Raw genomic sequence first — 19355 nt, 5'->3', positions numbered from 1 at the left:
AAGAAGTGAAAAGAAGGCACGATATTGGTACTGTCTCTTCCCTGTGGCTGTTCTACAGAATTTTGGCTCAAATGTAGTTCAGCCAGCTGGATAAAAACCTCTGAAGCAGAAACCCAGTTCAGAATCACGCACGTTCTGCATGCGGTGCAGACACCTTCCTCCTCTTCTCCCCCTACTCAGCTCTTTTTAAAGAGGAATGTAAAAAAGATCTCGCTGCACAATTTTAAGTTCAAAACAATGATCTTTCAGGGCTATAATTAAACCACGGGTGAAAGGTTCGCATTTTTATACTGGTCTCTACTGTAACGGTTTAAAAATTAAGATGTAGATTTAATAAGTCATGGAACACGGACACTTCATTATCACAGAGCTGGACCACAATCCAGACTTTTTGTTTCAATGCCATTCCTTCAGTGCTGGGCAGAAACATGACCCAGGAGAGACAATAAATGAATGCAGCTTGTTTCTTATCTTCCATCTAGATTTCTTCTGAGTAGTCATTTGAATTGCAAACATGGGAGTTTAACAACACTTGATGGGATTTGTTTGCATTAACAACTGCACAGATCTGAGAACATCACCAGGTATTGTTTTAATACCTACTTTGCTGTTTATTATTTGCTTGGATGATCGAACCAGTGCCTTTCAGTCAAGTGAAATCTGTAGAATAAAATATAATTTCTGAATTTTGTTCCCTTCAGATATCACTGAATGGTTTCCAGATTCCAAGGAAAGACAGTACTGTCTAATATTTCTTACATACACAGCACTTATATTGCTTATTGAAATAAGCAGTCCCAGCCTTTTCTGTAGTTTCACAGATGTTTTAAGATAACTATATTTTCACTTCTCTGAATCTTTGTAACAGGTCCTTTCTTAGCAATCTGTGAGCACTTTGAGATCAAGCTACCAATTTATACAATGGAGTATGATTTGCTTCATCCTTTTCTCACAATAAGGAAAAATCAGCACTCAAGTATTGATCAGTTTTAAGGCTGAATCATTTACAGCACCCTCCCTTCCTTTTCTGTGCAGTGGTACCAAACTGATTTGAGTTTCTTCCTCCACTGCGTGCCACCCAGCACACAGTGCTTGCGCTCACTCACCTAGCACAACATCTCTCTTTGCCTCCTGCCTCAACACTTAGGCAAATCAGACCAACTGCTTTTCACCATTATTACTTTTCTTGGAAGTTTCAGATCTGCCAGAGAACTTTAAATTCTAGTATGCTAAGCTTATTAGGGCAAAGTTACTTAAAGCTTTATTTAATGTGCCCAATAAATGGCAGCAGTTCAAGTCATCTTTCTCTGAACTACCTTAGTATAATCTCCCAGATGTTTTCCCATTCTGTCGTGTTATGAAGCAATGACTGACCCTTTCAAAAAGGCCTGCAAAAAGAACCAACTAACCTGTAGTCCAGTGTAACTGTCCTATTTGTAACACACCTGCAGACCAACCTATTTATTCTTAAACTCACCAGAACTCCTGAACACCACTTCAGCCACAGGCTGACTTTTCTCTGCAAGACAGCTTCCCCTCAGGGGGATGAGATTTTGAAAAAGCTATATGTAAATACACATACTGATTTGCATTCAGAAAGAACACTAACTGCATGACCTGCATGCAGCCATAACAGTGGAAAAAGCCATGCTCAAAAATTTCACATTTTGCCATAATCTACTGACATAACTGACACCAAATACTGTGCTCACAGGCAGATAGCTGACTGAACAGGGAGTCAACAAATTGAGAACCACATCAACTAAAACACCAACTTACAGACCTCAGTTGCAGTTAGCCAGCCTTAGGACAAATAACTGTGACAAAGCAAGTTAAATTCTTCAACAGCATTAACATACATACATACATGATTCAACAGCTATCCTCATCACACCAGTTAAATATGACAAGGCACACTGAAGATACATAACACTTGATTACTGTACTGAAGTAATTTATCCAGCTCCAAGAAGCTATTCTATTCACTCAGTGCCCTTACAGTTAGAGGGCAAGCAAACAAAGAATGCCACTCTTCCCTGCTTGAGAATATTGCCTGCATTGTGCAAAGCTCTGGACTGGGAATTAAGGTTTGTTTGATTAAAAAAAAAAAAAATAAATTACTACCCTTTGGAAAAGGCATCTGAAATTACGAACAACTGCATTTGTTCTCTGACGTGACTATTTTGGTTTAGAAGTTTTCTTCCGCGTATCTTAGCTTCCAAACTTTGGCATGAGTTTCCTGCTGTGTTTGCCATGGTAACCAAGCAGGCTGGGCATCTACTTGAAATTCTGTTTAACTGTTTAGTGTTGCATATTAATCAGGACACACGAACACATCCTAAGTGCTTCAACCAGCAAAGCCAACAGCTCTCATACTGAAGCAGTACCCTTAAGAATTACAAACCTCAAAAGATTTTGTTGTTGTTTAAATGGGAGGGTAATAAGGACACTCTGTTGCCAAAGATGTGCAAATAAACAGAACACGTTCAAATGTGAGGCACAAGGTGTATTCAATAACTACAGAGCTACAGCAGAACACAGAAGAGTCTCTATTTGGCAGTATCTTCTCTCCTGCGAATCAAGATTTTACATTCACAGCAGAAAGGAAGATGTATTCCAAGAGTGTATTTAAGACAGTTTCCGCACATCAAAGCTCATAGCCTGGGGGAAAACGGTCCTGCTGCTCTGATGCAAGAGGAGCCAGGTAACTGGCTCACTTACTTGAAGCTCTATGGATAAGCAACAGGGCCAAGCCAAGCAACAGTTACCAGCCTCTGTTAGTTTCCATTTCGAAGAAAGATCCTTCTTCAAACATTCATTTCAATTACAGAATCATGAATATGAAAACACCTGACTGGGCGAGCACAAAAGTCTTTCCTAATTCCTGGAAAATGCATCAAATGCTTTAGTGTAGTACAGTTCCAGGCAAAAGTAGGTAACATTAGGAAATCTTGAAATAAAAAGCAGTTTACTGCTTAGTTGGTTAAGATCCCCTACCCAAGAAAAGAAATAAATGTGTATGTAGTTCGTCACCTCCTTAATAATAAATTAACAGACCCACCATTATGTGATGTTACTATTCAGGAAGGTCTCATGCTTACAGACAAATAATTCTGACCTTCAATGCCTGCTGCATAGACTTACAAGAAAATCTAAGGAACAACCCCCCCAAAGCTTGCTTGTAAAACCACTGAGATTCCACAAAACATTGTATGTTCTTTCTACAGTATCTGCAAACTCAGCTGTACTCCCACTCTTTCATTGGGCTTTACTGTCCCCAGCCTCCTCTGCGTCTTGCATTTCATTTCCTCTTCTGGATCTAAAAGCTAGCGAGGCAGTCTCTCTGGGTACCACAGATAGTTGGACATGTATCACTATAAATACATTTTCTTCACTGCTTTCATCCAGCTGGGCTGTAAGAAGCTTCTGGATGAAACGCTCTGCCTGTTCTTAAAAGCTGTTCTGTACTTCCCATGGAGTCTATAACCTCTGACACTGCACTATTTTCATTACGCAGTTGTTCAGCTATTAGCAACAGCTTACAGCAGGGTTGGTCAAAGAGCAGAATCCTTCTGAATTAATAGCAAATTTTTTGGGATTAGGATTTATGGCAGATCTGGCAATGTCTCTCAGACATCTCAGGAGGGTTTTGTATTATTTATTCTCCCCTTCTTTCCTCTCACAACTTAAGAAAGTGACTGCTTTGCTAGGCTACTTGAAATCATGTTCATTTTTTGCCAGCGTTACATCACACACTACCTTCTCCTAACAGCAGCAGCTGAAATTCACTTTCATCAACATGAGTAACTAAAATTTTATACAGTATTAAAGACAACTCTTCAATGCCTTGTATAACAGCAAAGTCACTTCCCTACTTCTACTGATAAACTCATTTCACCGATCTTTGAGTTACATTTACCTCCTGTCTTCAACAGCTGTACTTCAAGTTAGCTCAGCTTGATAACCACGCGGTAATGTCTACATCTTCTCAAAGCTTTCAGGCTGAAGCAAATAGTCCATAAGTACATCTCCAATACAGTTCCTCATTGGTTACGGTTCTGATAGTGGCTTGTTTCACCATATAGAATATTGAATACAAACAGTGATCCCTCTCAACTTTATTATAAGAACTCTGTTTACTATTTTCAATAGTGACTTAAAGACAAAAAGATTTTGTCGTTTCCAAAATCACTGCTAAAATACCTCATCCTGAGGTTCTCTTCCCAACAGCTGTTACAGTCCTTTCAAACAGCAGGGCACACAAAAGGAGATCAAGAGTTGTTCTGATTCCCCATTTCACAACAGAGTGAGCTTAGGTTCTAGATCTCCCTCAGTTCAAATATCTAATAGATGAATCCAGAATTGACAGTTCAGAAAAGGACGGGGATTGAAGCGATGCTTGAAGCCAAAGTTATGAATGACATTTATACCAGTGCAATGGGCATTTCAACACACAGTGGTGAATTTCCAAACTAAATAATGATGGTTCCAATCCTCCTCTGCTACAGGAGTAGTAGATGTACATAGGGTAGTCTCTTCCACTGCGAGAATTACAGTTTACTGAAGCAGTTATGAAGTAGTCAAGGAAAGATATATAATTAAGCTTGACAAGATTCTTTTCAGATGTACACTTAGTTAACCACAATCCCTTCCTCAGCAGTTACAATCTAGCACGTTATAACAAACTCACAGCTGTAGGAAGGTTACATTTCTGTTTCTTTCTTATTCTTCACACTCCAGTAGACCCTTTCATTTTCTCCTAATGCTGTAGTCTACCCATACGACTTACTGCACTTATAAGCAATCCTCTCCCACCTATTTCTAATGCTAAAGAAGTTCAGACAACCTGTACAAAGATACACACACACACACTAGATGTGAGAGACAAAACAAGGAAAATAGGTACGTAAATGTTAAATGGATTCCACATGAAAGCACACACATCCAATTCAGCAACTGCTGCTCAGTGCTCTGGCTCAGGAGGGATACTTACAGAACACTGCAAGTTTCTTTCACTTGGAAACTGTTTAAATTGGCTAATCTCTAAGTAAAACTTACAAAGTTGTAACTGCTAGAAGTGCTGTTTATTTAAATTAGAGCAGGCTGACTGCTCTTCGGTGGCCCATGGAACAAACTGAAAACATCACGGGACTTGACAGCATCATCCCTTGACTTGTTCATCTCCTGAGCACACACAAGGAAGTTATCCAACCTGTTGGACAAGAGTTCTGCTCAAGTCACACCTCCAAAGCCTGGACTTTCCCTGGAGCTTTGAATTAATTTTATTCTTCTATTCCCAAATGTGAGTACGATGTTCTGCTACCAGAAAAAGAAAGACACTTCAACAGAACATATGTATCTGTGAATGCTGTCTGTTGGCACTGACTTTATATTGCCACTGTTCTTGGTTCTTCCTTCGAGTGCTCAGACAACCAAAGTATCCTTAAAACACCTTACACAAGATTAAGTTCCCTGCTGAAAGACCAAAGCAACAGTAGCTTCTAAACCACAGCTGTTCAAATTCCATTTCTTCCAATTTTAAAAAGACCAAAACAAGTAACAAATAGTTACTTCCAAAAAGTGGCTTTACAGGTGTGCTTTGTGGAGAAAAAAAAAAAAAAAAAAAAAAAAAAAAGTTGTCCCTTTATAAAACCCTTGTATTTCCCAGTGTTAACAGTGAAGCCTGCAGTAGAACACTCCTCTAAGGGCATTCACAAGTATCAAAACAAACAAAATATGCAGAGACTCCAAACATACACAGAACAACAGACAAACCAACAAACAAGAACCTGACTGATTTATAGAATCAATATCAGCATTCAGTTCATTAGGACTAAACTCTATTAGCCAATTTACTTGTAATCTCCAAGCTGCTATACGATCATTTTTATCAAATTAAAGCAAGCTCCATTTCATGTAAACTTGTCAACAGGTGGAAGTATAAATTCATACCGCTTAACAACACATCCATTATAGCTCTGTTATACTAAATAGCCTACAGGCAAGCAATATTAAGTTGTGTTTCCACCAGTTCACCACTCTAGTATTTATCTTCTCATGTTTTTCCCACCTCTCTTGTAGCACAAAAGAGGCCAAGTTATTTCTTTAGGATTTAAAAAGAAAAAGCAGCAGCCAAAGAGCTCAGGATTATCCGTTGCTATAACAAACCAATGTTTTAGTCCAGCAGCGTAAATTCACTGCTTGAAAGAAAAATTTTTATCTGTTCCAGAAAAGCAGCCTGAATAATTGTAGCCCGCATTGCACTGTTGCTATAGAAACTTATTTCACTGTAGCAGTTAATTGTTAATCAATTCATGGCTTTTTTTTATTACAAAGCTCAGTAAGAGTCAAATACAATATAGAAATGTCTGTCCAGCAAGTCAAAGCTGTGTCCCTTTCTGGCTACTGTTGGATTTTGCAAGCCCTACAGGAATGCCAGACATTTTTCGTACACTATTTTTATTAAGCCAACAACTCCCTCACGTTGCAGCAAGTTAACAAAATATTACTAGAACAAAGCCTAGTTACTTTTGTACTAAAAATAAGATGCAACTCGCTGTTGTTCTTACAGCCCCAGAACAGTTCTGCAGAAGGTATGTGAATAAAGTATCTACTAAATATATAATCTATGCTCCCATCCAGAATGAGGCCCATTGGTTTATACTTTTCGTGGTTGTATTTAGTAACAGACAGATGAAATAACACATCTGCCTTAACTCTTTGTTCTGACGTTAATTTACAGTACTGTATCTTCCTTCTGGGCCTAAAGACATTTCATAACAACCCAGGCCAATGAGGCAAAAAGTGCTGCTGAACAAGAATAAGAGGCAGGCTACTAGAAAACATACCGAGAACCAAATCCCTGACAGATACGCTGCTGTGAACTCAGATTTTCCATAATCACACCCATACGAGGTCTGGGATATCACCTAGGTTGCAAACCAGAATCCTGTTTTGGAAGTTCGAGAGCAAAAGACTTGATCTGATCTGGGCACAAGTTTTCCTGACAGCCTTATTTTAAAGCATGCGCAGTACTGAAGATACTCTAAGTAGCAACGAGAGCTGACAACTCCAGTGGCACAGATATTAGGTGAGGGGGTGAAAATGGCACTTATTAATCGTGTTCTTTAAAAATTACCATGAAAGGTCTGAATTTACCAAATGGACACACAACACTGCCTCTTTCCTATGATAATCTCCTGAAGGACAGAAGGGAGCCATCTGCCTGCTACTTGTCACTTACTGATCTTCCTGCACGCAGCTGTGCTGGCCACAAGTAACCATCCACATTTCCAGCCTTTTGCCAAAGGTCATAAAAGCAGCCTGTACTAGAGCATGGAGCTGAACAGAGCTCAGCTGTTTAACCATCCATCCCATTGATACGGGCATACGAATTCTACACGTGCCAGGGACTTCTGCTGTCAGAACAATTCCTACCTTTCAACCAACCCAGTTCAAATACTGCACTTTGGATCAAACACAGAACTTTGTTTGGCTCGGTTGAATCTACCCTGCCAACTCTGTTAGAAGGTCACAAACTTCACTGAGAGGAACAGCACATTACGGCTTTGCAGGAGTTTGCTACAAGTTATTCTGCACAAGGGAACACAGATTCCCTGCCAAGGTGAGAAAGGAAAGCCATGGCACGTGTTAGGCTGACACGAACATCACTGGACAGTTTCCTTGAGAGCACCCTGTATTTCTGACAATCATCTTTGGGGGAAAAAAGCAAACAAATTTAAAAACATCCACCTGGATTAACACAGCTGCATCGGGAATACAAGTAATAAACACTGCGTTTTCAAAATATCAAACTTTGAAAGCTGTATTGCCAAATCATGCAACTATTCCTGCACTCATAAATCACTTTTTCAAGATGGACCATTGTGACACCTTCAGTATACACAGCTAGCTACTTAAGACTTCTGGCCCACACTCCTATTAAAAAGGTCTAAAAAAAGTCATGTTGCTCATATTTATTGTTATCCTTGTGACTGTGCAGGCTGAAGTGTCCATAAGGCACCATTCCAACAGCTTATTTCACAACACTTCTGGGCTTTTTAAACACAGCCTCAATATATATTGACATCCACTCAGTCTCCTTCTGTCACTGCTTCTTCTTCCTTTAGTCAAGAGGGAACTTTAAAACCATAAGCTGGAATCCCATGGAAATTTTCCATGCTATCACTTTCCTAACAAACGTATTCAAACTCCTAATACAGATAATAGGAATTGCATCTTGTTTTCCTAGTAGACTGAGGACAATAACTTTGCTTATAACATTCAATATTCATGCAGCTTCTCCTCCTTACTCCGGGGCTTTCTTTAGTTAAGAGCTCTTGCTCAGGCCAGCAGTTACTCTAATACAGCATTTCACATTCTCCATGCATGCAAAGATGAGGATTATTAAACAAGGATCTGTTTATTAACCACTCTGCAATCCCACAGAGTTACCAACAGAAAAGCATTACTACTTTGACCACTGCAGCCACCTGTGAATTCCACAATTAACTTATGAAATTAAAGACTGATCACGGTCGGTATGCCAGAACTGAAATCATTTTACAGAAAGCATCACTTAAAGATTTGTCACTGCATTACGAACAGCTTTTCTGAAAAACGCAAGAGTAAATTCCGACTCCAAGTTATGTCACAGTCATTGGAAAGACTTCAGTTGCAGTGCCTGGTGGTCCTGCCCACAAAAACTATAGGGTTATGTTTTCTACCAGCAGTCTGCTAAACAGGAGCTGAAACAAGAAAAAACCAGCTGCTTTATTTTAAACTACAGGAGGCAAGAAATTGGAGCAATTTAGGTGCTGGAAGATGGATCGCATACACATTTGTACTTATTAGTAGAGTGAGGTAAGGAAGGAAAGATTGTCAGTTCATGAGGATATAACAAAATATCATTACTTCAACTTACACTATGGCACAGTTATTATTACTGTTTAGTTTCCTTAAGTTTTCTTGAAGGAGAGTGGCATTATTAGGCTGAAAAGCTTTGGCTTTCCTTGCCCATTTTCAAACAGCATCGTTTCCAAGTGTGTCAACTCACAGTTGGGACAACTGGACAGCAAGTGGCCTTTGAATACATATCACTCAAAAATAAGCATTTCAGATGGCTTCTTTCACACAGACTTGCAATACTTTAATCTAGGGCACTAAATTTGATTTTGCAATGTCAAACGCCAATTACGGCCTGTGAGCCAATCAGAGATAAGATTATGCAAGGCTTAAATAGAGTCTGAAGCACCTTCAATATTCATTTTAATTATTAACTGTCAGATGTCAAAGCATAATGCAAACTCCTGGCAATCTAAGCACAACTCCTTCGTCAATATTCTGACAAAGCTGGCCCACAAAGCTCTCTCCAGAAGCAAAAACGTTTGTGCTACAAATGATCATTATTTGCATGTGAGGCATTATGACTAAAATGTTGTTGGCCTGCAAAGATTAAGTACCACAACGAATGGTTTTATATTAGTTTAAATTCCTCTGACTTACTTAGTGTACTAGAAATATACTTGTAATGCCAAACAAAAATTCTACCTGCAGTGGCAAAAAATCCCTAGTTACAGAATACTGCCTACAAAATGCTGCCTACCAACATAAGGGTTTGGCCAGCAGGGCCCAGCATTGACACTAAAACACTGCTGCCATGCAGGCAGATAGAGATGAACGACCTGTTCATCTCCTTCCCAGCACTTGCCGCTGCAACATACAGCTTACTGAAGTCAGACAGTTGCAATGCAGGCTGGAAGCCTGGACTTGAGCATGGACTAGAGAAGCTGAAAGCACTACAGACTAATGCTACTACCTACAGAACAGAAGCAGCCCCCAGAGAATCATCACCTTGTAGGCTTCATCAAGTGCAAGTATCCCCTTCTCTTCCACAGTAAGAAATGTTTAATAGGGTCATTTTAAAACAGCTATTTATTTGTCAGGTTTTCTCTCAAGTCAGCCCTAATTGTTCTGTATAAGCCTCGTGACAGAGTTAACCTGTTAAAACTACCTGTTACCCTGTAACCCACCACTAAGTCTTGGCTACTTCCCTCCTAAGTGTCATTGAAAGACATTTGTTGAAAACAAAAAAAAACTTAAAAAAAAAAATCAAAAAAACCTAAAAAAATAAAAAACAAAAAAAATCATTTTGTAACAAGTCCTGGCAGTCCTTAGCATGGGGTCCAGCTAGAATCAAAGAAAACATCCAGTTACATCACAGCACTTCACTTAGTGAGTCTACCTATCCATTAAAAGCCTGGATTTTCCAAAAGTCTTTCAAATACTTTCACAAGCACAGATCTGTAGGAAGCCAATTAGTGATCCAGCCACAACACCTCCACAGGACTGGTGAATCCAGTTTGAATGCAACTCTTACCTACAATGCAAGGAAGAAAAACTCAGAAAGAAGTTGAGGGATCTCTCAGGACACACACACACAGAGAAAATAACCATAAAAGCACATCCAACCAAATCTGCAGTGTCTTTTTTAAAAGGGTTAATAGTGCCACATCCACAACAGCTGAATAGATGCAGCCTACACAAGCCCTCATAGCACAGAATAGAAATATTTACCCAGCTACAGGATTGCATCAGACACCTTTGAGGAAAGTTCTGATTTCATTTCCACAATATTTCTAGTAGCCAAAAACTTTGTAGTAGAATTTGACAGTTACAGACAGCCTTTTCTTGGTATGAAAAATACCGCAGTAATATCTATAAGCAGCCGGACAATCAGGGGAAAATTCCACAGATGGCAAATTTGCCAAAAGTCAGCATCAAATCAGTCTAATTGTATTCTGAAGAAAAAATAAGAATAACAGGACTGTAAGAAAAAGGTCAGCAGCAAACACAATGCCTTGACATTAGGAACACTTCTGTGTTCGTATGCCTCATGTGATGCCTACAAGCAAGCTAAATATCATGGTTTTTAAGGGTGTTTTTTTTTAAGGACAAGAAAACACACCAGACTTGTGAATAACAGCAAGATTAGAAGGATTATTTGCAGTATGCAGCACAGAACTGGAAATAAAAACACCTTTTAATAAAGCAAATAGAACAGAATTCAATGAAAATGCCATGTGACTAATTAAAAGAAAGCATGGAGGAAAGAAGCGATAAACCACCCCAGCAAGTCAATACCATGAGAATAATTTGAGGATCTCAACATTCTTCAATATGGTAGCAAGAGCATCAGGAGAATGACACAGGGAATTATTCTCCCTTTTTCTGGGGCGATATCTCCTTCAGGTACTGCAGATAATGCTAGCTAATTGAAGCTAACAGAGAAGAGCAATCAAACACTTAAAAGTCACAACATGAGAAGAAAGGTTAAAAGAGATCTAGATTTGTTGCCAAAGGCAGTCAGTTGTTCTCCACGGCCCCAGCAGAAAACAGCAATCAGCTTTCTCCCCCCGGAGAAAAAAGTTTTGTTAGATGTTAGGAAAAAAATAGGAACGCTATTCTTAAGTGATGCATGAGGGCTGTGGCAATCTTATTCTAAAACTGGTCTCAAAGATGTAGGTGCACCTCACTGTGCTTCAGAGCAAGTGTATCTAAAAATATCTTCACAAACCTCAATATTTCCACAGCTCATATATGCTGTTGGAATGCGCATCTTTCTGGAGGTCTGATACAGCCTAGTGATACCTCAATATGAAGTAGTATTAACTCACCTCCCCACCACAGTTTGAGAAAATGTGCTGTTTCTGCAGATTCCAGCTTCCAACCTAGAGCTGCTGAGCACTACCCTTCCCAGAGGAAGCAATATACTAAGCACGGTGACAAATGCCACCCATTATCGTTCCATCGTTAAGACAAGATCCTAGATGAACATTCTATAGAACAAAAGTCATTACCAAGTATAATATTTCTCAGCTGGACAATAGAGATCCCAATAAAGACATATTTAAGAATTCACCAAATGGACACACAACACTGCAATTTAGAATAATGCAAAGGAAAGAATCCTACACGTCAGCAGTATTTTTGCTGATAACTGGGGATTATCAGAATGCTGTAAAAGACATTAAGATATGAGCTTACCTTCATCTTAGGACAAATATAATTATTTCTAAGTCAGTTCTTCAATGTAAGGTTGAAAAGACAGCACACAGATTCCACCCTCCACGCCTTCCCCAACCTGAGCTCACCAGCTACCTGTTTTTCACTACGATACCATTATAACACGCTCTAACATCACACAGCTATTGACAGACTGCTGCCTTCAGTAGCTGAGGAAAAGAAATACAACTGAAGACATTCTCTTTTGGCAGGAAAGAAGTTCAAAATAAACAAGTAAACCAACAACTACTGTTGGGAAAGCCTGCCACATGTTAGCAAAGAAAAATTAATATAATAAGTTGAATGGCATTCAAATTCAGTAACAACCCAATGTGTGGTAAAAACCAAGCCTGTATACAGTGCCACGCTGCTGCTAATATGCACCTTCATGTGACTGTATTGAAGCCTCAACTGCATGCTGACTTGCCCAGAAGCCTTTATAATAAACAGAGAGAATACACTAATTATAGTGGTGGGGGGAAAGGGAAAACGCACTAGTTTCCGAGTAAAAAGGGAAACAGATTTGGTAGTTAAATGTCAGCAGCGATCTAGAAAGCCTTGTCTTGTCAGTCATTCCTATGACAAGAAAGATGATGAAATAGCATGCTCCTTCTCAAGCTTAATGAATCAACTAATAAACCATTTTGCAAAACCAGACACAAACCAGACTGACGTACCTTGAGACTGTCTCATCAGTAAGACTCGAGCAGCAGCCCTCACTCCTGATGTGCGTTGCAGAAAAAGGCAACCCACCCAAAGCACCAATGCATCATGGTTTGATCAATCATTTTTGAATGATTACCTTATACTTCTACTCCGTGAAACAGAAAAAGCCTCCTCTATCATCTATAACTCTCAAGATTAATTCAACAATCCCTAAAGAACAGATCATTCTGAATCTGAACTTAAGGCAGCAGTAAAGGCATTGCTCAGGTGAGACCGTCAAGCAACGAATCCAACCTGACAGCCTGGAGGCAGCTTTGTTCCTTTTCTCTTCACCCCTTTCTTTGCTCTCACTGTGCTTGCTCATACCTGAACCCAAGACAAAATGGTTCAACTCACCAAATCAAAATTAAAAAAGCGCATGTACTGAACCGCTAGCTTAGCAAGCTAAACTTCGTCAAGCTAAACCAGCTCAAACTGAGGCTGAGCACAGCCAAAGCTAGCAAGGATATAGGGAGCACACTGCCAAGAAGATACCTGGTTGCTGTACCATCATTTCCAGCAGTCACTAGATCAGTTAAGTTCACAAAAATTCAACCTTTCAGTTTAACAGAAGATCATATCTTGCCTTAATATCAAAGTTAAGGAGGACTGTAAGGGAAAGCCTACTGACACTCAGCATAGTTGAGAATAATTATATACTTTCATATGTAAAGCACCACCTCTCATTCAATCACAGTTCAATTTCTCCTTTCTAACTTATATACGCACTTCCTTTTTCAGTGGATACAAACCAAAAAACAATAGTTTTCTGGAAGCCAGCACTACCTTATTAGCTAAGGAGAACTGATCAAGTTTTTGTTAGCCTAAAACACAAACAAAATAACAGACTAGAAAAAACTCACAGCAGTGGTTGACAACTGATGTCCTTTCACTGCCATGGAATACACGGCAATTTAGTGATACGTTTCATGGTAATGGCAATGCTTTATGGTAAGAAAGAAGAAAAGAAAGAAAGCTGAGCTTTTATTATTTTAAGGAATATTCGTTTAAGAATGAATTTGTGTGAAAAACATTTTTTACTTTTTAAGGAAAAAAAAATCTCTAGAGACAGCTTGAAATGCTACCAAAGCTCCCTTACTGCTCTTCCTAACTATCATCATTATTTATCTGTATTCCAATCCCAACACTGGACACTGTTCCTCAATCAGGCTTCTTAGAAAATAAAACAAGCTTAAAGAAATGTCTTGAAAAGGTTTTACTTTCTATAGTTTAAATATCCTAAACTGAACACGTGTTAGCAGCGTACTTTAAAAAATGATTCACAAACCAGACATCGCAGATGCAACATATTTAGGATTTAATGGAAACTAAAAGAAGGAAACTTAGCATCACTGATTTCAAGAAACATCTTTACAAGTGGTACTTTTCACTTAATATTAGCATTATCTATTATTTGTGGTTTGAGTGCAACTCCTGTTTGACATGTACTGATCTGCAATAGATCACTGATACAAGAATTATCCCAGCATCAGACAGACACTTCTCCTTAAAATAAAGTCCTGGTGGTTCTTTCACTCATTTTAATAGAAGTATAACATTTAAAGTTTGCTCCTGTTCTTGCTCTGGAAAAGTAAAATAAAAGACACAATCTTAGCTACCTGATACAAGACAGCTTCACTAACTTCAATTTGTACTCTATCTTAATGACTTCACCAAGATGAAAATCACAGTCTGAAAATTATCAGGGAGTGTTTTAAAGAGACACTTTGATAACTGTGAAGTAACTCATAAGAGAAGTTGTTAGCATTTGTATTATGCAGAGATCACAAATTTTTGGGTCCCTCGCCCAACAAGTGGAAGCCATGCAAAGTTTAGTTTGTCCAGTTTAAGACATACATACTATCAACTTAGGTAACAGTAGCTCCTTCCTGCAACCATAGCCAGAAAATATGTAACCTTTTATACCAAAAGTCCCCAATCATCAGTTGAAAGCATCAGCCTGTTCTTCTCTGAACTTTGTACACAGACAAAAGCACCTTTCAAATGAATAGTTCCAAAATAAATTCCAAAGAAACAACCATTACAAGTTTAAGACAGCCTGGCTTCTCTATTCTCATTTTAAATATTTCTTTAGCTTATTTCAGCTATTTCTCTGGATTAATTTTACAGAACTTAGCACATTACATAAAAAGATTTTGAAGTATATTTTCATTTGTTAGTACCATAAGAGCTCACTGAAATGAATTCTGAACAATGCATTTTATACTGCTATGAGGAAAACAATAGGCAGTGCTGTAACAGGTTAACACAAAGCTCATAAGTTAACAATCTGACAAACTAACACTTTCTCTGTTACCATGTAGCACAAAAGCTGCTTTTAGCAGCCAGGAAAAAAATACATTGGAACACTAATCTCAAAATCCTTTCTACAATTTGAAAAAGTCATTCAGTTCCCTATTTCCAATGCAGTTCCAAGCTTCAGATTTCATTTTTTATTTATTTTAAGCATGGCAAGAGGTGACTAAGACGACTTGCAAGAATCACATGTATCATAACTACACTACATAAAGGCTCATTCTGTAACACATGAGAGAACTCCACAGTTACTTTGTATGGAAAAAATAAACTCAAGATATAAGAACACAAACATGCCAATAGTTTAAATGCTAGATTTTCAGAGATACTGTCATAATATCTTGTAAATAGGAAAGAAAGCAACTGCTTAAATGTTTGATAGAAGAACACTCATGACACGTTTCAAGAGACTGTTGACTAAGGATTATTTAAAACAACTAGGTTAAGAAAATTCACTGCAGTGCAAAACTAAAATCCATACCATTATACAGAACATATCAGATCTGTCAAGTCACAGTAAACAGATAACGAGGTAGACTTAATTCTCCAGTAGATGCTCACATTTTACAGAGGAGCAGTGATTTGGGTGTTTGCTTAGCAGCCTGCAGGCCCAGTTCTGACTCCCTCCTCACCCACAGGCTTTCTGCACAGTCCTGGGTGTATTGCCAGTTCTCCACCTCCTTATCCATGTTACACGGTAAACTAAAGGCAGGAAGGTTTCAAAGGACTCACCTTATGGAAGCTAAGTCTCAAGTATACGAGATAACAAACCCCCCTTTCTTGAAACAGAAACCAGAAGCCTAACGATCATTATGCCTGTGTTCTCATATACTGAGTGACATTCAAACAGCACGACAAGTTAGAAATGCTCTTCTAAATGCCATAAAGGCAACGACCCTAAGAAACAACTAGTAGAAGGGATTTATTCATAAATATGGTGACCCGAAACATCAAACGCACACCCCACCGGTCCTGCATCTAACGTTAACCATTAGAAGTCTATCTCGAGTTGCACCAATGAGCGCCTTCCGTAAAAGCAACTTTCTCCGCATTAATTACCTGACGTTTAAAACTCAGCTCTCCGCACCGCTCCCATTTAGGAACAACCTCGAAACCAGTCCGTACTTCAAAGCCGTAAGAAAGGCCTAAAATTACAGCGAATACCGCAGCCCTCCGACCACAGCTCGGAAGCCTTCCTCTGCCCTACCGGGGATTTGACACCACCGTAATCACGCCCGGCGTTGGAGCCCGCCAACCTCCGACCTGAAGCAGCGAGCGAAGGAGGCCCGCGGTTTCCTCGCTACCGAACACCCAGCCCCCATTCCCGCACAGCGAGGAAGGCCCAAGCGATCCCACCCCTTCTCACCTCCCCACACACCTACGGGTGCGGCACCGAACGCGACAGACCCCCGGGAAGGAGCGGGCGCCGGCTCACTCACGCAACCCTCCCACCCCAGCTCTCCCTCGCGAGCGGCCGAGCCCGGCCCGGCCCGGCCGCCGTCAGCCCCGCGGTCCCGCCACCCCCCGCCCACGACGCAGCCCCGCGCCCCTCGGCGGGCGGCCCCTCAGAGGGTGGGCGGGCGGCGCGGAGGCCCCGAGCTCCCCGGCGCGGTGGCCGAGCCCCGGTACCTTGCGGACCCCCTTGTAGATGTAGAAGTAGAGCTCCCGGCCCACATTGAAGCAGAGCCGGTCCCCGTTGCCGCTCTGGTCGTTGACGTTGACGAAGGAAACGCGGACCGGGTTGGAGCCCTGCGAGTTGAAGGGCACCCGGTTCGGCCGGCTGTACTCCGAGTGGCTCAGCAGCTTGTACAGCCCCTCCCGGGTGGTGAACTGGGTCTTAATCTCGTTCATCTCCTTCCCTCCTCCCTCCGCCGCCATCTTGGAAAGGAGCATTCATCCTGCCCCAGTGCCCGGATGTAGCTCCACTGCGCAACCGCCGCCGCCGCCGGCGCTCGCGCGGCTCTGCGCGGAGGCGGCCACGCAAACGGCGTAAGGGGGAGGAGCGGCGGCCGCTGTTTACTGCGCCTCCGCGCACGCGCCGGGCTGCTTGCACCTGGGCGGGACTCGGCGGGGAGGGGCGGGGCCGGCGAGCGGGGGCAGTGGGGGCTCGCCGGAGGGGCGGCCGAGATGGCGGCGGCGGGAAGAGGGCGAGCCGGGGTTCGTTCTGGGAGCTGCCTGTCGTGGGTCTGTGAAAGAGAACGCGCAGCCGTAGTTGGACGCTTCGAGTCGACCCGCCGCTGACTCGATTCTATGGTTCTGTAAAGAGAGACTGCCTAAGGTGCCTGCCGTGCGCAGGGCCAGGCTGGGGAGTTGGCCCAGCTGAGCGCTAACTGGAAAAACGGGTTGTCACGTAACCCACGTTGTTGTGAGCCAGATCTGCGGTGAAGCAGGTCAATGTCCTCCTCTGGTTTAAGGGATGAAGTGAACAGAATCTGAAAGGGTTACTTTCCCTAGGGAGGCAAAGCTGTGTCTTCTGATTACTGCATCAGCCTTGTGGTCGGCTTAAACTAATTGGAGACTGATCTCTAGCTGTAGAAATGCATCTGAGCTCTCTGTCTTCAGGTGCCTCTTTCCACTGCCTCCCTTGCATCAGTTCCAGTAATCATGCAACCGAAGGGTGAGTCAGATCAGCCTGAGAAGCACCCTGCATGAAGAAATGACAAGCAAGTTGTTGGTTGGCAACCAAGCTGATCCCATCATCACAGCTGCTAGAGCCAAAATAAGGAAGGAGTTGGAAGTGTGCAGCTGCCGGAATCAGCTGCTGATCAGCACAGAGTCAGACTGCCTTGTAACAATGTGCTTTCAAGGTTATTCTCACATCTAGCTGATTTGCTCTGATATAGCTGCTCCAATAGGTGTTGTCCTGCTCCCTCCTTTCTACTGTCAGTACCTTCACCAGCTGTGGTGTTCATCTGACCTTGTAATGAGCCATTTCTGAAAGATACATGGGTACCCCCTTCAAATATAAGGATTTAATGAAAAGGTTTTTGTAAGAGTAGTGAGGAACTGGAACAGGTTGCCCCAAGTTGTAGTGGATGCCCTGTTCTTGGAGACACTCAAGGTCAGGCTGGACCCGGCTCTGAGCACCTGATTGAGCTGTAGATGTCCCTGTTTATTGCAGAGGAGTTGGACAAGATGACCTTTGCAAGTCCCTTCCAACTCAATTGATTCTGTGATTCAAAGGTGAAATGGGTTAAATGAGAAATGCTTACTGTATAAGGGAAAGGAAACAGGAAATGCAGAGCAGGAGGGAAGCAGGACCTCGCTTTCTTTCCACTCCATCTGTTCAATCACAAAAGCTCACTCAGACTCCTGAGGTCTAACGTTTATTTTCAAATCAGTTTAATCCAACGGGATTTATCTTGAATCTAAATGCTGCCTTGTTGTTGATCATCGAGATATGAGTACGAAGTAGCTGAGAGACAGGAAACAGCTGAGGATCTCCAGGTTAATGCATATACAATGGAGTATATAACTTAGTGGATATCTGAACAAGTACAGATAATCAAACTGTAGTGAGGCCAGGTATTGAAGCCTTGCTTGAAATTCTTAAGATAAAGCCAATCGATTATGACCAGTAGATCTCGTCACTTTATCAGCCAGCTGCCAGACTGTATTGATGTACTCCTGGAAGTACGTGAAGTAGGCGAGCAGAGCTGCAATTATTTTAAGAGTTTTCATCTAGAGACTGGTTCTTTCATGCAGAAATTTCATGAATGGACTTCTGGAGAGAAGGTCAGAATGTTTTCACTCATAAAAAGAAGAGCAGGAAATGCAAAGATCTCTAAATGATAGTAATACTAAAAACAGACGTTTTTACCCCCCCAAAAAGTTGTTCCAAGTTGACATGCTCAGAATGTCTTATTCATGGCACACTGACAATATCGAGTAGAACACTTCAAGAAACTAAGTAGGAAATTTTAATGGAGGGGTTGTGTGGAATGCAAACTGTACTAAAACCATAGCAGGCCATCTGTCACCTAATGGAATGAGTGTGATCCAAAGAATAAATAAAGTGAACATGTACCTGGTTATCAGCAGTACGTGATTGTGCAGAAAGCCAAAGAATTGATGCAGTGTTTAACATTTACCAAGAAACGTCAATAAAAGCTGCTGAGAGATTCCACAGAGAATCCAAGACAAATATTCATTCAAAAAACACAGCTGCAAGTCACAAGAACGCTATTGTACAGCCCCATCAACAATCCTTACCAAATAGTTGTTTAAAGAATGGGAAAAAAGATTACAGTGATCAGCCTTATGAAAAAGTT

General features: G+C 41.1%; 1 protein-coding gene across 8 annotated transcripts in view; it reads right to left on the bottom strand.

Moving 5' to 3' along the window:
- Window positions 1–16977, bottom strand: part of WDR20 (WD repeat domain 20) — a gene marked incomplete at both ends in the record, with an annotated part of 42188 nt that extends 25211 nt beyond the window's left edge. For 4 of the 8 annotated variants that reach the window (XM_079537905.1, XM_079537911.1, XM_079537909.1 and 1 more), the window contains one exon: window positions 16714–16962. In XM_079537905.1, coding sequence (XP_079394031.1) covers window positions 16714–16962 — 249 coding nt within the window. Of the gene's footprint in view, window positions 1–16677 lie in introns of all 8 variants that reach the window. The other 4 variants (XM_079537906.1, XM_079537908.1, XM_079537907.1 and 1 more) reach the window with 2 other exon arrangements.
- Window positions 16978–19355: the final 2378 nt, after the last annotated feature.

This window comes from Tetrao urogallus (genome assembly GCF_951394365.1).
Source record: "Tetrao urogallus genome assembly, chromosome: 6".
In the NCBI taxonomy this organism is placed as follows: Eukaryota; Metazoa; Chordata; class Aves; order Galliformes; family Phasianidae; genus Tetrao; species Tetrao urogallus.
The sequence above is the reverse complement of the archived record's forward strand: the minus strand, read 5'-3'. Positions and strand labels throughout refer to the sequence as shown.